Source organism: Martes martes (assembly GCF_963455335.1).
Source record: "Martes martes genome assembly, chromosome: 2".
In the NCBI taxonomy this organism is placed as follows: domain Eukaryota; kingdom Metazoa; phylum Chordata; class Mammalia; order Carnivora; family Mustelidae; genus Martes; species Martes martes.
In genome coordinates, this window is record NC_137889.1 from 169654167 (window position 1) to 169674258 (window position 20092).

Here is a 20092-nt window from a genome sequence, read left to right on the forward strand (position 1 = left end):
GGCAGCCGGAGGCCCCCGCGCCCCCGCCCCCGCCGCCCTTTAAGCCGCGGGTGAGCCCTGCGCGCTGCGGGAGTAGGTTCCCATAAAGTCGGGACGCCTTTCGCAGATAAAGTTTGGTCGGCTCCCTCGCACCCGGCCCCCGCCGCCTCGGCGACCCCTCTCCCCGCGACAGGCGCGGGCGGGGAGATGGCCGCGGGCTGGGCGGCCGGCGCGGGCCCTTCCCGGCGCAAAGGGGCACCGCGCGCGTAGCCGCCGCCACGCTGACCTCCCACGGGCTGCTGTGCTGAGCCCCCGCGGCGGGCGAAGGCGGACGCCCGGAGGGCCGGGAGGCGGCGGCGTCAGCGGCCCGAGGGTCCGTATGGCCGCTCCCCGCCGGCCGGTAGTGTTCGCCACGGAGCTCGCCGGAGGCGCCTCGGGCTCGGGGCTGCTGTGAGCCGCGCCGCCTGCGGGGATCGACCTAGCTGTTCCGCGGAGCCGCGGGCAGGAAACAAGAACCAGGAGGCGGCGGCGGCTCTTCCTCCCAGAGGGCGATGTGGCCGGCAGGTGCGGGCACCAGACTGCCCTGTCCACGGGACTCTGCGCTCCGGCGGGCGGCTTTCTCTGGGAACCTCACCGCCCTGCCTTCTCACCTCGTGCCCGCCGGCCGAAGCGTCCGGGTCTTCATCAGCGCCAACCCCGAAGGTAAGTCCGTCGCTCGGATTTGTCCGTCAGTCCTGCCCGTCCGCGCGCCGGGAGCCCGAGTGTGCCCGCAGCACAGCCGGGTGCGCCGTGCGTACCCCGCTCTCCCTTCCCCCGGCTGAAGCCGTGGCTGCCCTGAGCGCGTGGGAATTTCATTTGAATCGCTTGTATTCTCCCCTTGCTCAGTCGCTCTGCCCGCAGACGTCCCCTAGGACACCCGGTCTCGTGCCCCCCGCCCCAACCCCGGTCTCTTGCCCTCCGCCCGGGTTACTCCTTCGGGTCGAGTAAGGAACGTCCGAGGCGGTAGCAGATGCTTCTCGAAGCTCCATCCTGCCACTACCGCCACCCTCCCTTTTAACGGGTTTCTCCGGGGTTCCCGCAAACGCAGATAGTAGTTACCCCTCGCTCCCGGCTCGGCTGCAGGCTCCTGAATGAGGGTTCGCTCCTTTGCTACTTGTGCCCGCCCAGGCGAAGGGAGCCTGGGGTTCCCTGAGACTCGCCGGTGGCGAGTGCGGTGGTGCCTTTTGCTTTGGAGGGCAGAGGAATCCTTTGCAAACCGAAGGCCCGAGGGGGTTGAGGGGAAACACGCGGTGCCGCCCCGGGATGGTTGGGCGCCCGCTCTGTCGGGCGCCGGCATTTGGGGTGAGCGCTCGGGATGAGCTCATCTCCACATTTGGACACCGGGCTTGATCTCCTGGTCCAGAGCCTGGCCTACTCAGTCGTGTTCCTGCTCAAGGCTGGGCACCTGGGAGGCGTAAAACGCAAACTTGTTGATCTATTGCATTCACAAATCACAGCGGCTGGGCGCTGGATGAGTCGATTCGTTTCTTTTCTTTCTTTTTTCTTCTTTCTTTTCTTTCTTTTTTTTTATTTTTCTTTTTCCTTTTTTTTTCCTCAATACTGCCTTTGAGTTCTAGGACCTGAATGTTAACTTTCGTTACTAGTAAGGGAAAGCAGGATGCATTTGACTTTAGCTGGATAAAACTGCAGGAACTGCTCTTTTCTAGAAAAAGTAAATGTTCGGCCATAAGATAAGTTTGTAGACTTTTTTTATGGACTCTAACAAGCCTTGAGTCTGACAAAAAAGTAAAAGGAAAAGTTAACAATCATTGGATAACGTCGTTTGAAACCCCAAGACCAGTTGCTTATTTAGAGAGGACTGACAAAAATAACTTTTTAAAATAATTGTAAAAAAAGAAAAAGCAGAAGTCTCAGGTAAAGTTTGCGTTATGTCAAGAGAATTGAGGAAAGAAAGAGGTAACTCACAGTGATTAGTAATAGAAGCAATGTATACTTTCGAGATAGGGGCATGACCCATAACGTTTACAACTCACTTTCACAGAATTTAATACTTTAAGGAGACATTTAAGAAACTACTGTGCAATCTTTTAAAATCCTTTTAAAATCTCAGATATGTCTTCCAGGATTTTAACTTAAACCTGAATAAAGAAAACTGGAGATATGCAACCTATTTAAAAGTTTGGGGAAATATGCAATTTACGTGTTCAGTGTTTTTATTATTTTTAATGTTGCTTAAACATTTTTTAAGTGGCTGAGAGAATTGTGTTAGAAAATGTTTAGTCTTAAAATTTTCAATTCTTCTAAGCTTAAAAGAAATCTCGTGAGAAGTTTTTAAGTCAGCTGATATAGAACCAGCTAAATGACTGTTTTTCTTTAAACATGTTGCTTCTAAAGTACTGTGAAAATTTTGTTAATATGATCAGTAGTTTTTCCTTTAAATTTGTTTTTCCTTTAAATTTGTATTTCCTTTAAATAAAAACCAGTGATCGTGAGTTTATGTTAAGTCAGCTTAATATTGAATTCATATTTAAGATTAGTGTCATTTTTCTTAAGTTTGTACATGTGATTCTTCAAATTTTCTAGTTTCTTAAAAGTTTCACCATCTATTAATCTTTGAAAAGCAAACAGGAGGAGGGAGCCATGAGCCGTTCATATCTCCTAGTTACTGTTTGAGCTGGAGAGCTCGCATATGGATCTGAAAGGACCAGAAGTGTGACTTCTATCCAAGAGGTTGTAATAGGGGGCATCATCTCAAATTTTATCCAATTTGGAAAGCTGAGGAGGGTATATTGAATAGAAAAGACAGAGTCAGGTTTGGGTTTTTTGTTTTGTTTTGTGGGGTTTTTTCGTTGTTGTTGTTTTTGTTTGTTTTTGTTTTTTGGTGGACTTGTGCATGAAACCTTGCAATCTTGGTAAATACTCTATCAGAGGCAGCACTCCACCACGAAATTTTTATGGATGCAGTTCAGGAAGCAAATGGTTGTGTTTTGGTTCAATCCAATATTAGATTCTTGGCCAATACTCAAGGGCCTCTCCACTGTCCAATTAAGACAAAGAACATTATCTCATGCTTTTTTTTTTTTTTTTTTACAAGTGGAAATCAATTGAGGCTCTAAAGAAAAGCTGCTTTGTGTTGAACTCAGAGCAATATGTTTAAGAATCCAACAAGGATCTCCCTTAGATTATTAATAGGTCTTACTTTGAAAGGCTTGTGTGGACTTTACGCATCAGTAGTAAAGGTAACCTATGTCTTTCACATGGAAAAGTTACTTTCCCATATGTTTGCTCGTTCAGTATTTTAATTTTGATTTCCACTGTCCAGTCCTGTGAGGATGCTGGGCCGGGTGTTGTTCTGTGTTACACATAAGGAAACTGAGGCTGGGCCAGGTTAAGCCACCTGCCTGCACCCCTATGGCAGAATGAAACAAGGTGGAGCCTTCAGGGGACCCAAAACCTCTCTTGATACTCTGGCCCAGACTAGGTTCACGCCAGATTTCTGTGAAATATCTCATCCCCGTCAGCGGGATCTAGTAGCTAGTGCTCTCCTTATTCCTGAATCCTGACAGCCAGAGCTGAGTAGCAGGAAGGGAACATCGCTGGCCACCCTGACCCACTTCACCTGTACCAAAAGGTGACATTAAGGGCATTCAAGGGAAGTTCAGAATGTTCTTGACTCTAATGGACTTGTTCCTATCCATAAATATGTCTGGATCTGATCAGTCCCCACCCCACCTGGAGAAGATCCCTTGTGGAGGAGGGAATAGCATTGTACAAGATTCTCTGACTAGACAGACCTTGGATTTCGTCTAGTCCCACCTTCCACCTAACATAGAAATTCCATCTGTGGCATCTGTATTAATCCTTGGAAGTCTCATAGTCACTTAGCCATTGTGTCTCTGCCAGAATGGTGCTTAGACATCCTTGGAACAATGAATCTAAAACACATATAAAATCTTCCACTGTGACTAGCCTGAATTGTGCATGAGGATGCAGAGGAAAGGAGCCAGCAGAATTCTCTCCCTATGTTGAAATTCACAGGGGCCTAATAAGTAATCACTTTGTCTCATTTCTTAACCAGTTTAGAACAAAGTAAGTCTTAGCTGGGGCTGCTGCAACAAAATACCATAGACCAAGTGGTTTCAGCAACAGACATGTACTTCTCACAGTTCTGGAGGCTGGAAAGTCCAAGGTCAGGGTGCTGGCAGGTTTGGTTCCTTGTAAGGGACCTCTTTCTGGTTTTCAGAGGGCCACCCTGTCACAGTGTCCTCACATGGCAGAGAACACAAGCTCTGGTCTGCTTTTTCTTTAAAAAGGATGCGAATCCCATAATGGAGACCCCAGCCTAAAGACTTCCTCTAACCTCATCTAAACCTAATTACTTCCCACAGGTCCCACCTCTAAATACCATCACATTAGCTGTTAGGACTTCAACCTTTGAGTGGGGGAGGGGCAGAAACCGTTAAGTCCATAACATTCTATCCCTGCCCACACCCAACAAATGCAAATCTTGATTGCATGCGGGTTATGTTCATTCCATCCCAACAATTCCAAAATTCTTGACCTGTTCCAGCATCAACTCTGAAGTCTACAGCCCAAAGTCTCAACTAAATACAATCTAAATTAAATATGGGTGAAACTCCAGGTAGGATTTATCCTAAGGCAGAATTCCTTTCCTGCTATGAACCTACAAAACCAGAAAAGTTCTGTGCATCCAAAAGGGAATGGTGGGGCAGGCAGAGGGTTAGCATTCTCATTCCAAAGAAATAGAATGGCTCAGTCAGTTAAGGGTCTTCCTTCAGCTCAGATCATGATCCCAGGGTCTTGGAATCGAGTCCCATCTTGGGCTCCCTGCTTCTCCCTCTTCCACTACTTGTGCTCTCTCACTCTCACTCTCTCTGTCAAATAAATACAACCTTAAAAGAAAAAAAAAAGAAAGATGAAGGGTCCCAAGTAAGTTCAAAAGTCAGCAAGGCAAATACCATTAGGTCTTAAGGCTCTCTTGGAATGATCCTCTTGGGTTTGAAGCTCTGCTTTCCACTCCCCTGGGGTGGCAGTTCCCCTTCTGTAACTGTGGGGAAGGAGTTGCCCACTAAGAGTCTAGGAGACCCTGTCCCCAAGGCTTTGGATCCACGCCTTCTGCCCTGTTGAAACCGAGGTGATGCCTTCCCCCACCTTTAACCCAAGGAGGTGGCCCTGATCTTCTCGGAACCTCCTCTGGGGGCATTCTTCCTTTGTCTTGAAGAATCACACAAATGCACAGCTGAAGGGCTCTCGGATCTAAGAAGTCTGGCAGCCTGCCTTCCCTTGAGCCTGTCTCTGTCTTCCTCGGTTCCAGCTGATGTGTACACAGGGGTGGTCCATGGTTTACACCCATACTAAAATCCTTATGAAATGGTTGTTCAACCACACCCTTGGTGTTCTTTTCAGGACAAGCTTTGCCATTTTTTTGTAATAGGAGTAAGTTGAGAATTTTCTGGTTCCTTTTTGTTTAACTCCTTTCTCAATCCCTTCCCTCCATCCCCCTCTATAATATACCATAAGTGCCCAGGAGGAAGCAAGCCACCCTTTCAACCAGTGTCATGGCTTACAAGTGCTACCTTCCACAGACCCTAGAGCACAGTTCAGCCACACCGCTGACTACCCTACAACCCTCCCCTTTGGTCTGTGGTGCAGTAACGCATTCCTCGTTGTCTTAGGTGTCACCACAATGGCCGTACTGTGCTCACAGTTTCTGTATTCTCTGAGAAGATGGAAGCTTTCTCTACAGCTCCCTGCTTTCCTTTCTGAGCCCTTTGTTATGGCAGCGTCCCCTTCTTGGTGCCGAACTCTGACTTCGTCTCCTAGAGTCGCCCCAACATTTACCATAAACTGGGTTTTAAAGAACAGAAATGTATAGTCTTGTGATCCTGGAGGCAAACGTCCAAACGCGAGGGTCAGCGGGGTCCTCCTCCCGCAGAAGGCTCTCGGAAGGGGTCCTTCCTTGTCTTTTCCTGGCTTCGGGGGGCTCCTGGCGGTCCCCAGTGTACCTTGGCTTACAGCTTTGTCGTTCCAGCCTCTTCCTCCATGGTCCTGGGGAGGAAGGTCACATCCTCCCACGGTGGGGAGGGAGTGTTGTGTCTCTTCCTCCTTTTACAAGGATAGTAATCCCATCATGGGGGCCCCGCCCTCTTGACCTCAGCCATACCTAATCACCTCCCGAAGGTCTCACCCCACAATACCAATACTTTTGGTGGTGGGGCTTCAGCATATGAATCTGGGGGGGAGGGGGTCACAACCATCGAGTCCATAACAGGTAAAGTCTAAAGTAGAAAAAAGGCCAAAATACTGCCTTTATTACTGCTAAAAACTGATGCAGGCCCAGAATCCTTTATCTTTTACACCAGAGAGGATTGTGGAATTCCAGGTTGGTTTTAGATTTTAGAAGAAAATGGTGCATCTGCTGTTGATTTCCTGGGGTCTGGGGTGATACCCCATCATCAAATACAAGTGTGTCTATGGGGAAACGACTCCACTCTGCATCCGTGTTCTGCTTTCTGCAGTACTGGAAAGGTTTTATCTGCACTGCTCTGTATGGTAGCACTAGCTAAATACGGCTCTTGAGCTTTTGAAATGTGGCTGGTATGACTAAGAATCTGAATTTTTAGTAGAGTAACAAACTTAAATTAAAATAGACACGTGTAGCCAGCTACTGGCTACTACACTCAACACCGGGCTCTGAGTGGAGAAATCAGGACTCCAAGTGGTGTCGTGTCTGTTAAGGTCAGGTTTTGCCACTGGTGACTCAGGTCACTTAAGGTTTTGCTGCCAGATGAATTGGGGAAAAATTTTGGTTTTCCACACTGTGGGGATTTTGGAAGTACAGGTAAGAACTGTGGACCCCTTGGGGGGAATACAGCTTTTAACTTTAGGCCAAGTATGATTTTTCCAGTGCTGAATCTCAGGATGGCCTAGACTTACCCCTCCCTTCCCAGTCACTGTCAGCAATGGACAGGGCATAAACCTGCCCCTTCCCCTCACCCGGTGGACAGAGTTGACCCGTTTATAATTTAAGACATGGAGGAACAGAGAAAAATGACAGGTTTTCTTATAGGAGAGAATGAAGGCACTGGGCTATTGGTGTTCAGATTTTCCTTCCGAATGCATCCATCCGATTGAGATACTTCTCCCCTGAGGAGTGAGGAAGGGCCCCATCCAGGGCTACTGGGCTCATGGATCTCCCTCTGTGTGTTGGGAGACCCTGGAGGAAAAGATATTCCCCAACACCTACTTTTTACATTTCCCACCCACTCAGATTTATGCAGTGCATTTGAGAGAGTGAGTGCATTGTGCATTTTGAGAGCCATGCACGTCTGTCCCCAAATGTTAATGATCAGATGCTTTGTCAGATTCCACTTGGACCTTGTACTCTGCATATTTTTGTATCTTCCTGGACGCTCTTCTCTCTTCTCCATATCTTTGGCATCTTAGTAGGAAAGCTTATTCTCCATTTTGGCACAACCCACAGTCAAGAGAAGGATTTCCCCTACATTGCTGCAACCAGTGGTTAATTTACTTTTACTTTAGCTTGTGCTCCCCAGGCAAGAGGCAGAAGGATGTGCACCAAGAAATTCGCATGAAAGCTATGAATACTCCTTACCCTGGTTCTTCTTACCTTCCCTACAGTGCTAATTATTTCAAAGTCTCCCTGTCTTTTTTTATTCACTGTTTTTGTGAGTAATTGGAAAAAATACAGCTAACACAGCAAAATCCTGTGTGTGTGTGTGTGTGTGTATGTGTATCTACACACAGCTGTTTGATGCCCCCAGAAACATCTTTGAGAGTTATGAGCCTTACAGGAGAACACACTGAACTGCTATTTTACGATAAATGCACACAAAACATTTATAGTGTGTTCTAAGATTGTAGTGGTGGCGTCTTCACGTCCCTGAGCAAATGTTATTCAGGCAGGGGAGAATGTTAGTTACAAGTACGGACTGGAGAGCCACGGCGGCCTGCCTCAGTCTGCCTCCTTCATCCACCGTTTAATGCTGTGATTCCTTCGCAAGTTGCTTAATTCCTTTGTTCTCAGTTTTCCAATCTGTAGAAGAGGACAGCAGTAGTGCCTGCCTCGCCCGGTTAGTGAATAAATAAGTTCATGCAAAGCACGTAGAACAGTGCTGGACACGGAGCAAACTTGAAATCCGTGTTGCCGTTATTACCGTTATTATCGTTACTCTTCGTTTCCGCTGTGATCCACACACTGCGCAGTTGTGGGTGTGGAAAGCTAAAAAGGCATTTCCTGCCCTCGAGGAATGCAGTCCGTGGAGCTAGAACTCCCGAGTAAAACGGAAGCCACTCCAGGTACTTCAGGGAACCCAGCAGTCCCCAAAATCGTTGTAGGGATCCAGTGAGTGAAAGGGTCGTCACTGGGCGTTTAGGTCACCTTGCCAAAGCTGTCACCTAGAGGGCAGGAAACTGCAGAAGCCACTGCCGGTTATCCTGACTGTGAGTTTCTACAGACACGCCCATCTGCTGAACCCACATGGCAGCCAGCACAGTTCACAGCAGCAGAACGTTCCCCGGTCCCCTCGCGGTCCACACCTCATGCAGGTGCACGCCCCGGGCAGACCCAGAAGGGCCCGTGGACTCTTGCAGCAAGTCAGTCAGGAACTTCCAGGCTTCCCGCCCTCACACCACGGAGAAAATGAAAGCAAGTGCTAATGGACATTCAGCACGGAGAGAAACAGTATCCAGTCCGGGGAAGCAGGCACCTTGACTGGGTCAACCAGGAAATATTCCTGAAGCCCGTCCTCCCTCAGCAGGGCTGTCTGGGTGCTTCGCATACAGCAGCAGTGGTCTGTCTCTGTTCTCATGCAGTTCATATCAGTGATCTCTGTGATGAGCGCTGGGCTAAAGATATGAGCCGGGCATTAAAGAGACACTGAGGAGGACTAAGCCAGTGTGGAGCTCAGAGTGCGGGTCGGGAGGGCTCCCCAGAGGAGCACATAGAGCCGGGGTGTAAACACTGTCCTCCGCACCTGGTAATCAAATAGGAGGCAAAGCGATGATGAGATCTCTGCAGGGAATAGAAAGGGATTGTCATTATTATTCAGTAAAGAGCTTTTATCCCTTTGAACAGAGTGGAGCCCATGTCTTGAGGTGACACTGTCACTTGTCCCTTAAAGGTGGCTCATTTAGGATGACATTTAAAAGAAAGCTGGGCTTGGAGTATGTAGTACGCTCTGCAAATAGATTGTGACTTTAAAGTTTAGTAAATTTCCCAGGACTCTTTTTCAAGATTCTTGTCACACTGTTGCAATGACACCGTTTGCTGTTTTAAAGGGTGCATGGCAAGTTTGTGTTTTATTTGATTCTGTTGTCTGTTGCTGTATGTCAGCCCACCCCAAAACTTGGTGCCTTAAAACAACAATGATTCATCATTTCTCACAGTTCTGTGCCTGTCTGGGAATCCAGGCAGGGCTTGGCCTGCAGAAGACAGGTAGCTCTGTTCAGCTGAGCCTTTGGCCAGAGTCACTCACTTACCACATTCGTCTAGGCCTGGGGGGAACTGGGCTGGAAGATCGGAGAAGGCTTCACGAGTATGTTTGGCTGCTCAGGGCTTCTCCATGGGGCCTGCTCTCCAGCTTTTCGCCTCATTCAGGAGTCTAGCCTAGAATTCCTTTTAGGGGATTAGCAACCCTACAGAAAGGACATGGCAGCTAGCAGTCCTCTTAAGGCCCTGGAAGTTCCAGGATGTCATTTTCACTGTGTCCTGTCTATGCAAGTCACAGGCTAGCCTAGATTCAGAGGGAGGGGAAATAGACCCTATCTCTTCATATGAGGAGAGGCAGGTACATATGGCGGAGAAGGAATTAAGGGTAGCTGACTTTGAAAGCTACCGGAACTCCAATTGTATTGTGTAGTTTCTGTGGCCTGTCTTTGTCATAATTAGGTTAAATGAGAAAATGCATGAAAAGTGACTGAACTAGTGGTCTGGCACATAACAAGTGCCCAATAGTGTTAACAGTTGTGACAATCACAGTGAATTTTGAGGATTGGCAGTGATGCCATATGTAGTACTCTTCTAGAACCTTCCAGATTCCAACCTGAGAAAAACCAGAGTCTGCAAATAGGTAAAAATACCACCATTTTTACTGAAAAAGGTAGTAAAGGAGAATGCTTTTGTGTTTCCTAGTACTGAACACCAGAATTAGACATTCTTCTACCCACACTCTGGCAATGATGGGCCTGCAGGGGTTCTGCCCCATAGAACATTGAGCCTGGAGAAGAGAGAGTGACCAACACTCTATGTGGACAGGTCATTTCCTGGGGAAAGGAGTCAGCAGGTGGGTTGAGCTTGCCTGGTTTAATTTTCCCACATTTTCAGTCAAATAAGCCACCCCTTATTTGACTGAAGGATAGGAAGGAAGTAAAAGGAGTCCAGAAGGCTTATGCTCCAGAAGAAACCTCCAGTTAGGGGAAGAAGGGCTTCTCCCTGAACCTGAATATTTAGCTATTTCAGTTTTAACGTTTGTACACAGTGGGATCCTTTAATTACTCAGGATCATTTAAAATTGGATCTCTGGCTTGACATAACCCAAACTCTGTCACAGCCAATATCTAACACCAGAGAAGACTGTAGGCTAGAAGGTGTGACATACTTTGTATATAATAGCAGGAACCATATCAACTATCAGTATCCAACACTTTTATAAGGGAAGCGCTTCACATGCCTTGGGATAAGTCACTCCATCTCTCTAGAAATAGCAAGTTGTTTTAATCCAGTATGGTTTGATAGTGGGTAGTTTGATACGCAGCAGGAGACAACAGGAAAAAATACACACTCATAAACACCTTTTAAAATGGCAAGTGATTTGATTCCTACAGTGTAACAGGAACTTATCTACAGGGTAATTGGGCTTGATAAAGCAGGCTCAAAGTTCTTTTCAACCCAAAACATTTTTGTAAGTTTTGCCCGTCATGGTCATGTGATTTAAGTCAAAGTAAAATTGTAAGTGGTTTGACAGTGTACATACGGGCTAAATTATGGACAGTCAATCCAAAAGAAAGTCCAGTGCTACTGATTTAAAGACAGACACCTTCATATTGCTTCTTCAAAGCTTCATCTTTGATCCTATATTTTATTGAAATCAAACAGGATTCATTCTGCAAGTTAAAGTAGGTAGGCTAACATAGAATTAGAAAAAGGATCTGTGGTAGAAAGTTAATAAAAGGATAGAAACTATAGCTTTGGATGCAATTCAAAGGGAATAATACCCACTTCTAATGAAATGCTTCCTGAAAATCTCATTTTCAATCCAAAATATTTCCAAGGCTTAGGGCACGGGTACACTCCAAACAAAGGGCCAAGCCCAGATGTCAGGTGACTTATTCCAAGAGTGCTTACGGAATCTAGCAGAAATGGAACCACGAAATGAAAAGGGTGTCTTTCATAATGCTGAACCTGATCCAGTAGGGGTAGTGTCAGAGAGATTCTTGCCGCTGGAAAGATTTCCTTCAGAGTTCATTCTAAGCATCACGGGCCGTGTTTATGAGATACCCATTGTGTACCGCTGAACTCCTCTCACTGGTTGCTGTGGAGAGTGACAGAGGACGTGAGAGATCCATACTACCTTCATTCTTTCAACTCCTGCGGCAGGAGGCAGGACAAACACAACTACCGGAAACACGCTGTGGCTGTGAGAGGGGTGCTTCACCGCGGGCCACTTGGAGTAATTGGAATCGCACTGTGCTGTCTGATATCCCAGTCAGGCGGCACCAGCTGGTCAAACTTAGTCAAAAGGGAAAGACCGGAATGTGTCAAAGCCAAGAAACAGACCTCTCTGCTGTGGTGCAGTGGCTGACGGGGGCACTGGGCCAGCTGTCGGTGATGAGAACAAGTCTCGGTCCAAGAGAAAGGCACCGTTTTGGAAGAGAAAGCTTTTGTTACCATAGAGTCTGAGCAAAGAAGCGTCGTGAGCACATGGGTGATGACATTTAATTTCCTCGAGTGTCAGAGTAACTCGGGAGTTTACTCAGATAATAACTGGAGGGGTTCGGGCATGTGGAAAGTATGAAGGTGAAAGGGGAGCTTGGGCCCAAGACTGCCCTCCTGACATAAAGGTGTGTGGGGGGAGGAGAAGGGGGTAGCAAGAAACATCTGGCAAAATCAAGGCAGGAGCCCAGCCCTAATTGTGAGGTGGGACAGAGGTCCTGGGACAAGATGCAGGCTGCTGTTGGGACCGGGACCCAAGGCCAGGGCCACAACTACTACCTGAATGAGTCTCAGAAGGTTGGAAAAATAGGAAATAGGAAAGTAATAGGAAACATTTCCTGGCTGAGAATACCCAGCACGGCAGGTGGCCAGAAGTGTGATTCTGGATATCTCGGAGAAAAGATGCAAGGGTTAGGTAGCAGGAAGCCTTATTCGATAAAAACAAGGAATTCAGAACAGTGCTTGAGAGATCAGAAAGACATGATTGTCCTAGTTGAAGACGATGAGGTGTTCTGGAGAAAGGGAATAGGATCTATCCTGGAAGTCAAGTTATTCTCATTGCTTAATTATTAGTGAACGCCGAAAATATTTTGCAGCCACAAGTATAAAGTCGGGCTCCATCCATGCTCTGTGGGAAAGAGAGCAGAGATTGATTACTGATGTCTGCTGTGGGTGAGGCATGGGGTGTGTTCTTGTTTGTGCAGTGAATTTGCAACTGTGAACACTGTGGATTGGTGGGGGTGGGGAGTAAGCAGCAGACCTTAGGCTTTTGTTTTGGTTCTTTTGGCCAAAGCAAAGAGGACAAGCCAGAGTGAAATAGGAAAAATTGCCCAAGAAATAGCAGGTGAGAAATTTTCTGGACCAAGTGACAGAACTGGTAGAATCACCACATTCTAAAGGAGGAAAAATGTGTTGCAACTGCAAAATAGACTGAAAATCTACTTGCATCTTGGTAGAACCTGCCTACTGGTTAGTTGCTAAGCAGAGCATATAGCTTGAAGCAGAGGCTTTCACTCAGCTGACAGCATTCTAGAAAATTCTCTAATTAAAACAGAATTCAGCGTCTCCTGGGTGGCTCATTCAGTTGATCATCAGACTCGGTTTTGACTCCGGTTGTGATCTCAGGGTCCTGGGATAGAGCCCGTGTCAGGCTCAGCACAGAATCTGCTTGTCCTTCTCCTTCTGCTCCTTTCTCCACCCCAGTGTGCTCTCTCTCTCTTTAATAGAATCTTTAAAAAAAAAAAAAAAAGAAAGAAAATGGAATTCAGAAGCTACTGAAGTACTGTGAGAAAAAGCAATGAAGTTAAAGATACCAAATGTTAAAGGAGAAGAGAAAATCTGCTGAGAACACTAGAAAGACATGAAGATAAAGTTCCCTTTTAAGCCAGGGTCTCTATTCAGAAGGCTGAATAATCCATATGGAGAAGCAATTGCAGTAACAATAAGGAGAATATGTAGAAAAAATGGGAAAAGACCCAGAACTTCCCACCTCGGAGGGTTTGCTGTTCGGGGGCATTCATCTGCAAAGACATGGGGAATGAAAGCACTCATAAAACAAGAATTTTACAATTTAATGAAACCACTGTTGAACCTAAAATCTTATAAAGTGTGGCAGTTTTGTCACATGACCGCTGCATGTTTTGGCACACATCTCACCGAGATGTGGACTCTGTGACTTTTCTCCTTATATCCGGGCTCCCCAACTGTTGCTGGCCAATTGCATAGGGAAGAAATGGCACAGCACCGGGCTCTGGGCCCAGGCTTTTAGAAACTGACCACTTCCACTCTCTGGTTTGGGAAACACTTGTTCTTTAGAATCCAGGCTCCCCCATGGAGAGACCCCTGTGAGAGAAGTAAACAGCCAGCACTACCTTGCCAGCAAGGAGGTTGTGCTATCTAGGAAGTGGGTCTCTGCCCACACGTGGCGCTCTCCCAGCTCTGCCAAAAGTGCAGACTCAAGGGTAAGGTGAATGCTGTGGTTTTCAGCCAATAATTTTGATTTGTTATGCAGGTAAAAGAGAAATCAAATTAGTAAAATAAAACAAATTCATGCTAGTGTGTACTGGCTAAGGTGCTGGGGGCTAGGGTTGGTTTGGAACCCTAGGATTTGTCATAAATTTGTGTAAAGTACTTAATCTCTTCAAGCTTCATTGTTCCTTCTGACAGTGGGACATAGTGATAAGTACCTTACAAGGTTCTTGTGGGAAATAAATGAAATACACAAGCACCTAAAACAATGCCTGAAATGTAGCAAGAACTCTAAAATTCTAGATCAAAATTTGTTAAAGGCCCTAGAAGGTTACGGAAGAGAAGAGGTATAAGGGTTTCAAGGAAATGAGAATTACTTGAATAACTTTTTTTGTAAATCATGACAAGAAATGGTCATTATTCCCAGATGATACCATCTACATAATCACGTATGCTTTTAGCTAGAGTGGACTATTTAAAAACAGAATTTTTAAGTGATGGTTTAACATATAACTGTGAATTCAGCCCACATTATCAGGAATTAAGTTAATAAGTTCCATCTCTAAATAATAAAGCAGAACCCCATGCTTTTAAAAATTAGCCCCTGACACTCTTTTAAAACCGTGGATAACAAGCAGATTTCAATAAAACGACATTCAGACAGATTAAAAAGATAGCACTGCCACCTTTTAATGTAAGGTGTGCTCTAATCTTATATTAGAAACCATCATTTCTTTCATGCATAAGGAGTCCTTTAATGTTGCTTTAAATCTGCATAAAGTCTTGTCATTTTCCAACCCCTGTTTATCTTTTAGACCCCCACGGTTGGCTACAATGTTTCCAAGTACATGCGTTGTCCACATTCACCTGCGCGGGACCACTCTTCATAAAAATGAACAGCCCCGGGGCGCCTGGGTGGCTCAGTGGGTTAAAGCCTCTGCCTTTGGCTCAGGTCATGATCTCAGGGTCCTGGGATCGAGCCCCGCATCGGGCTCTCTGCTCAGCAGGGAGCCTGCTTCCCTTCCTCTCTCTCTGCCTGCCTCTCTGCCTACTTGTGATTTCTGTCTGTCAAATAAATAAATAAAAAAAAAAAAAAATGAACAGCCCCCTTTAGGAAGGATTTCAGTACGCCCTAAGGGGAGTATTAAATCCCATGTATGATTGAAAACTATTTCGTTCCACACGGCCATTATGGTAGAATGGCCAACTCTTTATTAGGTAATTTGTAATTCTTACTGCATACATGTAGTAGTCATTGGAGCCCACATTATACTGAGCAAGCAATACAGGTATTCCTGAAAGAAAGAAACAGAAAATAATAAGTGGGTGTTGGTGTTTGGGGTGGAGGAGGATAGAGAGCAGGTGGGAGGAGATGCATTTCTTGCCTGAGTCTGTGCAAGGTCCGGGATCGACGGATGACCCCTTGAATCCAGAAGGAGCTAATCCTTCATTCGTTCATTGATCCTTCTCTGCAAATCTCAGACTAGAATGGAATGAGGGAGAAGGCTCCGGAATCAAGGAGTTTTGAAACAAAACAGTTTTGTCTCTCAAGTTTGGAGTTTGGTTCTGGTAGAAAATAGATATTTAGGGAGTCTGGTCCCTCTGGGGAGAGGAAAGCCACTGTGCTGAGCCTCCGCTGGGTGGAGGGAGGCGGGGAGCCGCCATTCTTTATGTGCCTCCAATGATGATCTAAAGAAAATGAAATTCAGGGCATAACCAGGTGCTTTGGTTCTTTTTACCTGAGATTTTTTATTAAAAATATATCTGAATCTCCTTCTTTGGATTCAGTACTTGCTGTGTACTCTTGTGTTTCCTTCCCTTTTTCCTGTCAGAAATGGATTTATCTCAGCTGTGTCAGAGAGGAAAACCGGGTTTCATTTGTGCTGATACCATGAACATGATCAAGGCAGAGCTGTGTTCCGGGGGCAGCTCTAGTGGGTATGGAAGCTGGAGAGAGGGCTCCCTTCTCAGCTCTGCTGACCCCACACGTGTATGCAGATTTCCTCTCCACCAGCACCCGCGTCTGCCGTGGGGAGAGCAGTGCAGACTTCCAGGCCATGCATTTCATTTGACACCAGGGCATCCAGGAATCACAACACCAGAATTCTAGAATCAGCACTGCCCACTGTTTTACCAGTTGTGTGACCTGAGGCAGTGTCTAGAGCCACGAGTCTCAGTCTTCCTTTCTACAGAAACAAAACCCCTATATCATATATTTTATGGAGTTCTGTCGTAGCGTAGAAACAGTGAGCTCTAGGTAGAAATGAAGCATTGTTCTTTTAGGTCTCTTTCAAATGCAGGAGTTGTGAACTGACACTTAAGCCAGTGTTGAGTAATTATGATACAGTATAATAAAGTAACTAACATGTAATACACACACATGTGTATTACATGTATCTGTGCTCAAGAAAGGCTCATTGAGTTTCAAGTCCCCTTAAGAGAAACAGAACTCTAGTTCCCAAATCCTGTACCCCTCATGGTTCTGTCCCTGTTGTCTCCAGTCCCTCCGCAGGAAAGCTGACCCTCCGTCCCTGCACCCAAACTCCTCCTGCCTGTATGGCTCCTCCACTCCTTTATTCCCAGGCTGATACGGCCTCATCGAGAGGCCAGCTAGATCCCCACGGGGCTGGCTGTGGAGCCCCGGCCTGAGAGTCCCCAACCCCTGAGGTCCAAGTTCTCGAGAAGCCACTTTCCATGCATGTAGCTTCCCATCTCCTGCTGCAGCCACTGAGGAGGGATGTAGGGGAAGAAGGACGCCTGCCCCACTCCCTGCCTGGGGAGGAGGTGACCGGAGCCTGGCAGTGCGGCTCTGCATTCCGTGCATTTCTTACCAGAACAATGAGAAATCACGCACCACTAGTGTTAAGGCCTAGCTACACTGTGTCTTTGGGAACCCGTTAGGTACCTGGTCACTTTCTGAAACATTATTTTTACGGCAAATGTCATTCTGCATTCCATTTCAATCCTGTGCATTCAGGCTTCCGTAACAGCCATCCGGAAGCTGGACAGATGTGTTTTCACCAGAGGCCTTCTCCTTGCTTTCCATTGGCATCGTGGGTTCATATGGGAGAATGTTCTTGTCCTTGAGGCGTCGTGAGGTGGTAAGGGGGACTGGCACGGACTGACGCGTCTGCTTTGGACAGCAGTTCTGTGACCTTGTCCATCCTGTCTAGGACTCTTCCTCCCCTATAGAGTGAAGTGAATGAAATGCAGGACTTCTGGGACCTCTTCCAGCTCCAGTGGGACACTGTTCTACTCCTTGAAGCCCCCCAGTAGTTCTGTTTTGTTTTATTTCTCTTCGGGGAGAGGGAGTGTGGGGTGTCGCTCTTTCTTCCGACTTTGCGAATGTGTCCTATTCCATCTTCCAAGGAAAAGCAAGAGTATTACCTGTCCTCCTGGTCTCAGAAGATTGTCATGATACTGGATGGAAAAGCACTTCTGAAACTCCTACATGAATGTGCACTGGTGATTGGCGTGTGGAACATATAACAAGTGGCACAAGTTAGTGCGCAAGCATCAGAGAGATTTAGGAACTTACTTGGACCACATGTTTGGTATTCTGCTGGAGAGCCTGTGCAGGATGAAGTGTGCATGAAAGTCTCCTCTTTAGGCTAGTAAATGAGACTTTTAGGTCGGTGAAATCATGGGGCTTTGGGGTGGGATGTTTGCATATAAACTCATGCGTGGAAGGGATTGGCATTCTACCCTGAATTTTGTGGTGGAATCCACGGTGTGTGCACGTACAACACACAATACATATGGGGATTAATGAGTAATAGAAGTCAGAGGTTCAGAATCTGGCTTGAGTTTGAGACCTCACCCTGTGCCATTTTCTGACTCCGTGACCTTAAATTATTCTCTCTAATCCAAGATTCGCTTATCTCTCAAATTGAAAATATCACGGGCTTGTTGTGAGGCTTCAATGAGATAAAGCTTGTGAGATGCTTATCACATGCCTGGCATTTAATAAGCTCTCGTTAAATGTTAACTGGGATCATTACCATTATTAGCTCCATCATCTCCTTACCTGGGAGATGTGGACAGCTCAGCCAGGAAACAAGTGACATCACACCCGGCTCAGCTAGCTGGCAGTCACTAAGAGGAAGAAAATACTCCTCTCCCAGCGGTATCTTTGTTGCCCACTCAGTACGAGAAGGAAAGATGTGTAACATGATGACACACTTAGAAAACGTTCATCCTCTGTTTATTTATATAAAGCCAGAATGTTTATTTCCAACTGTCTGTCAAGGTTGACATCTTAAGAGGCCATAACTATGATAAACAGTTTAAAAAGTGCTTTTGTAGAATTATCATCAGAAATAAGTTTAAAGCCACAAGAAGAGGCATGCCTTCTTCCTTTACGGTTCAGACCCCATTTTTATTTTTTTTAATTTTTTTTAAAGATTTTATTTATTTATTTGACAGACAGAGATCACAAGTAAGCATAGAGGCAGGCAGACAGATGGAGAGAGAGGAGGAAGCAGGCTCCCTGCTGAGCAGAGAGCCCGATGCGGGGCCCGATCCCACGACCCTGAGATCATGACCTGAGCCGAAGGCAAAGGCTTAACCCACTGAGCCACCGTCGTGCCCCTCAGACCCCATTTTTAATCAGAAATTCACTACAGTGAAGTGAACAAATATTGATTGAGGGCTTTCTGCATACAATCACGGTTCTAAGCCCCGAGGATTGAATTCACCAATACTAAATAACTGTTTATTTAACATAGATGGGAGCTGTACCCCTTGTGGTCGTCACGTTCTCATGGAGGGACCATAATGGAGAAAGTCAAATGCTTATGTCTGTAAAGTCTCTGGGAGCGAGGGTATGCACTGTGAGGGAAACTAGAACAAGGTAAGGAGAACATGTCTGAAGCATGTACTGTCTCCCAGTAATGAGTGCTCAGAGATGGTCTGTCTGAGGACATATTTGAACAGAGACATGAATGGAGTGAGGAAGGAAGCCAGGCACTTCCGCCAAGAAGTAAGTGTAAGGAAGAAGCAGTAAGTGCAGAGGCCCTGTGGCATGGTGGGCCTTTCGTGTCCAAGGAGCAGCGAGATCGGTGTGGTGGGGAAGAGACGGAGACAGGGCAGCCTTCACAAAATTTTATGCCCCCATATGGCAGGTGCCAATCAACCAGAACAGATGCCATCTGTAAGCAATGGGCGCACATGCACACATGCTTTCTCTCTCTCTCTCTTTCAAATAGATCTTTAAAAAAAATTTTTTTAAGTGATTCTAAGAAAATGTCAAGGAAGTTTTTTTTTTGGTTTTTATTTTAACTATTTTTTAAGTTTTTATTTATTTGACTGAGAAAGAGCGCAAGTAGAGCAGCAGGCAGAGGGAGAAAGAGAAGCAGGCTCCTCGCTGAGCAAGGAGCCCGATGCGGGACTCCATCCCAGGGCCCTGGGATCACCACCTGAGCGAAAGGCAGATGCTTAACCATCTGAGCCTCCCAGGCCCCCCTTAAGGTAGATTTGTTAAAACCACTGTGATCTTTATCTGTCTATTTTAATTAAGCAGTTCCTTCATCAAAACCGTGGACCCTAACCTGTACCCCCCGACTACCCTGGCTTCGAGAAACTGAAAGGGAAGGAGTGAGACATCTGCATCTGTGGAGACAGCAGGTGGCAAACGGCCCCAAACCTTGGGAGTAAGACAACTACAAGAAAAGAAAAGGCCACCTCCTGTTCTGTGACCCCGGGCGGATAGGAAATGCTGCCTGAGGTGGTAGAGGTTGGCTCAGCCTCAGTCTCTCGGTGCTGGAAAGTGGCACAGGCTGCTTCTTGGTCTATCTCCAGGTGGATTCTCTGCCATGCATTTCCATTAAAGCCCCAAGGAAGCCTGTTAAAAATTCTTTGGGAGGAGTAAGTAACCAAGGCAGCAAGTGAGGAGCCCATTATAAAGTTGATGGGATGAGGACCACAAGCACTACCACGTCCGTCTCGGCAAGCGCAGCAGTTCCCGCTGTGGGACTGATGGTGGTCAACGTCAGAGGCCCGCCTGAGTGTCACCTAGGGCATCATGCAGCCCAGCGGTGGTGGTGGCGGTGACATAGTCCTCCCATCGGGAACAACCAGAGGGTGCCTGGCCCAGTTTTCACAGCTGCTAAGATCCCAGGGAAACTTGTACGTATTGGACCTGTAATGGCAGCAGGTGCACATAACAGCCCA

The 20092-nt window shown here is 46.6% G+C and overlaps 1 protein-coding gene across 1 annotated transcript in view; it reads left to right on the forward strand.

Annotated features, from left to right (window-relative positions):
• Positions 1–530: 530 nt before the first annotated feature.
• NWD2 (NACHT and WD repeat domain containing 2) overlaps positions 531–20092 on the forward strand; it is a gene marked incomplete at both ends in the record, with an annotated part of 176732 nt that continues 157170 nt past the window's right edge. Inside the window, one exon of the mRNA XM_080797679.1 lies at positions 531–681. Coding sequence (XP_080653805.1) covers positions 531–681 — 151 coding nt within the window. The remainder of the gene's footprint in view (positions 682–20092) is intronic.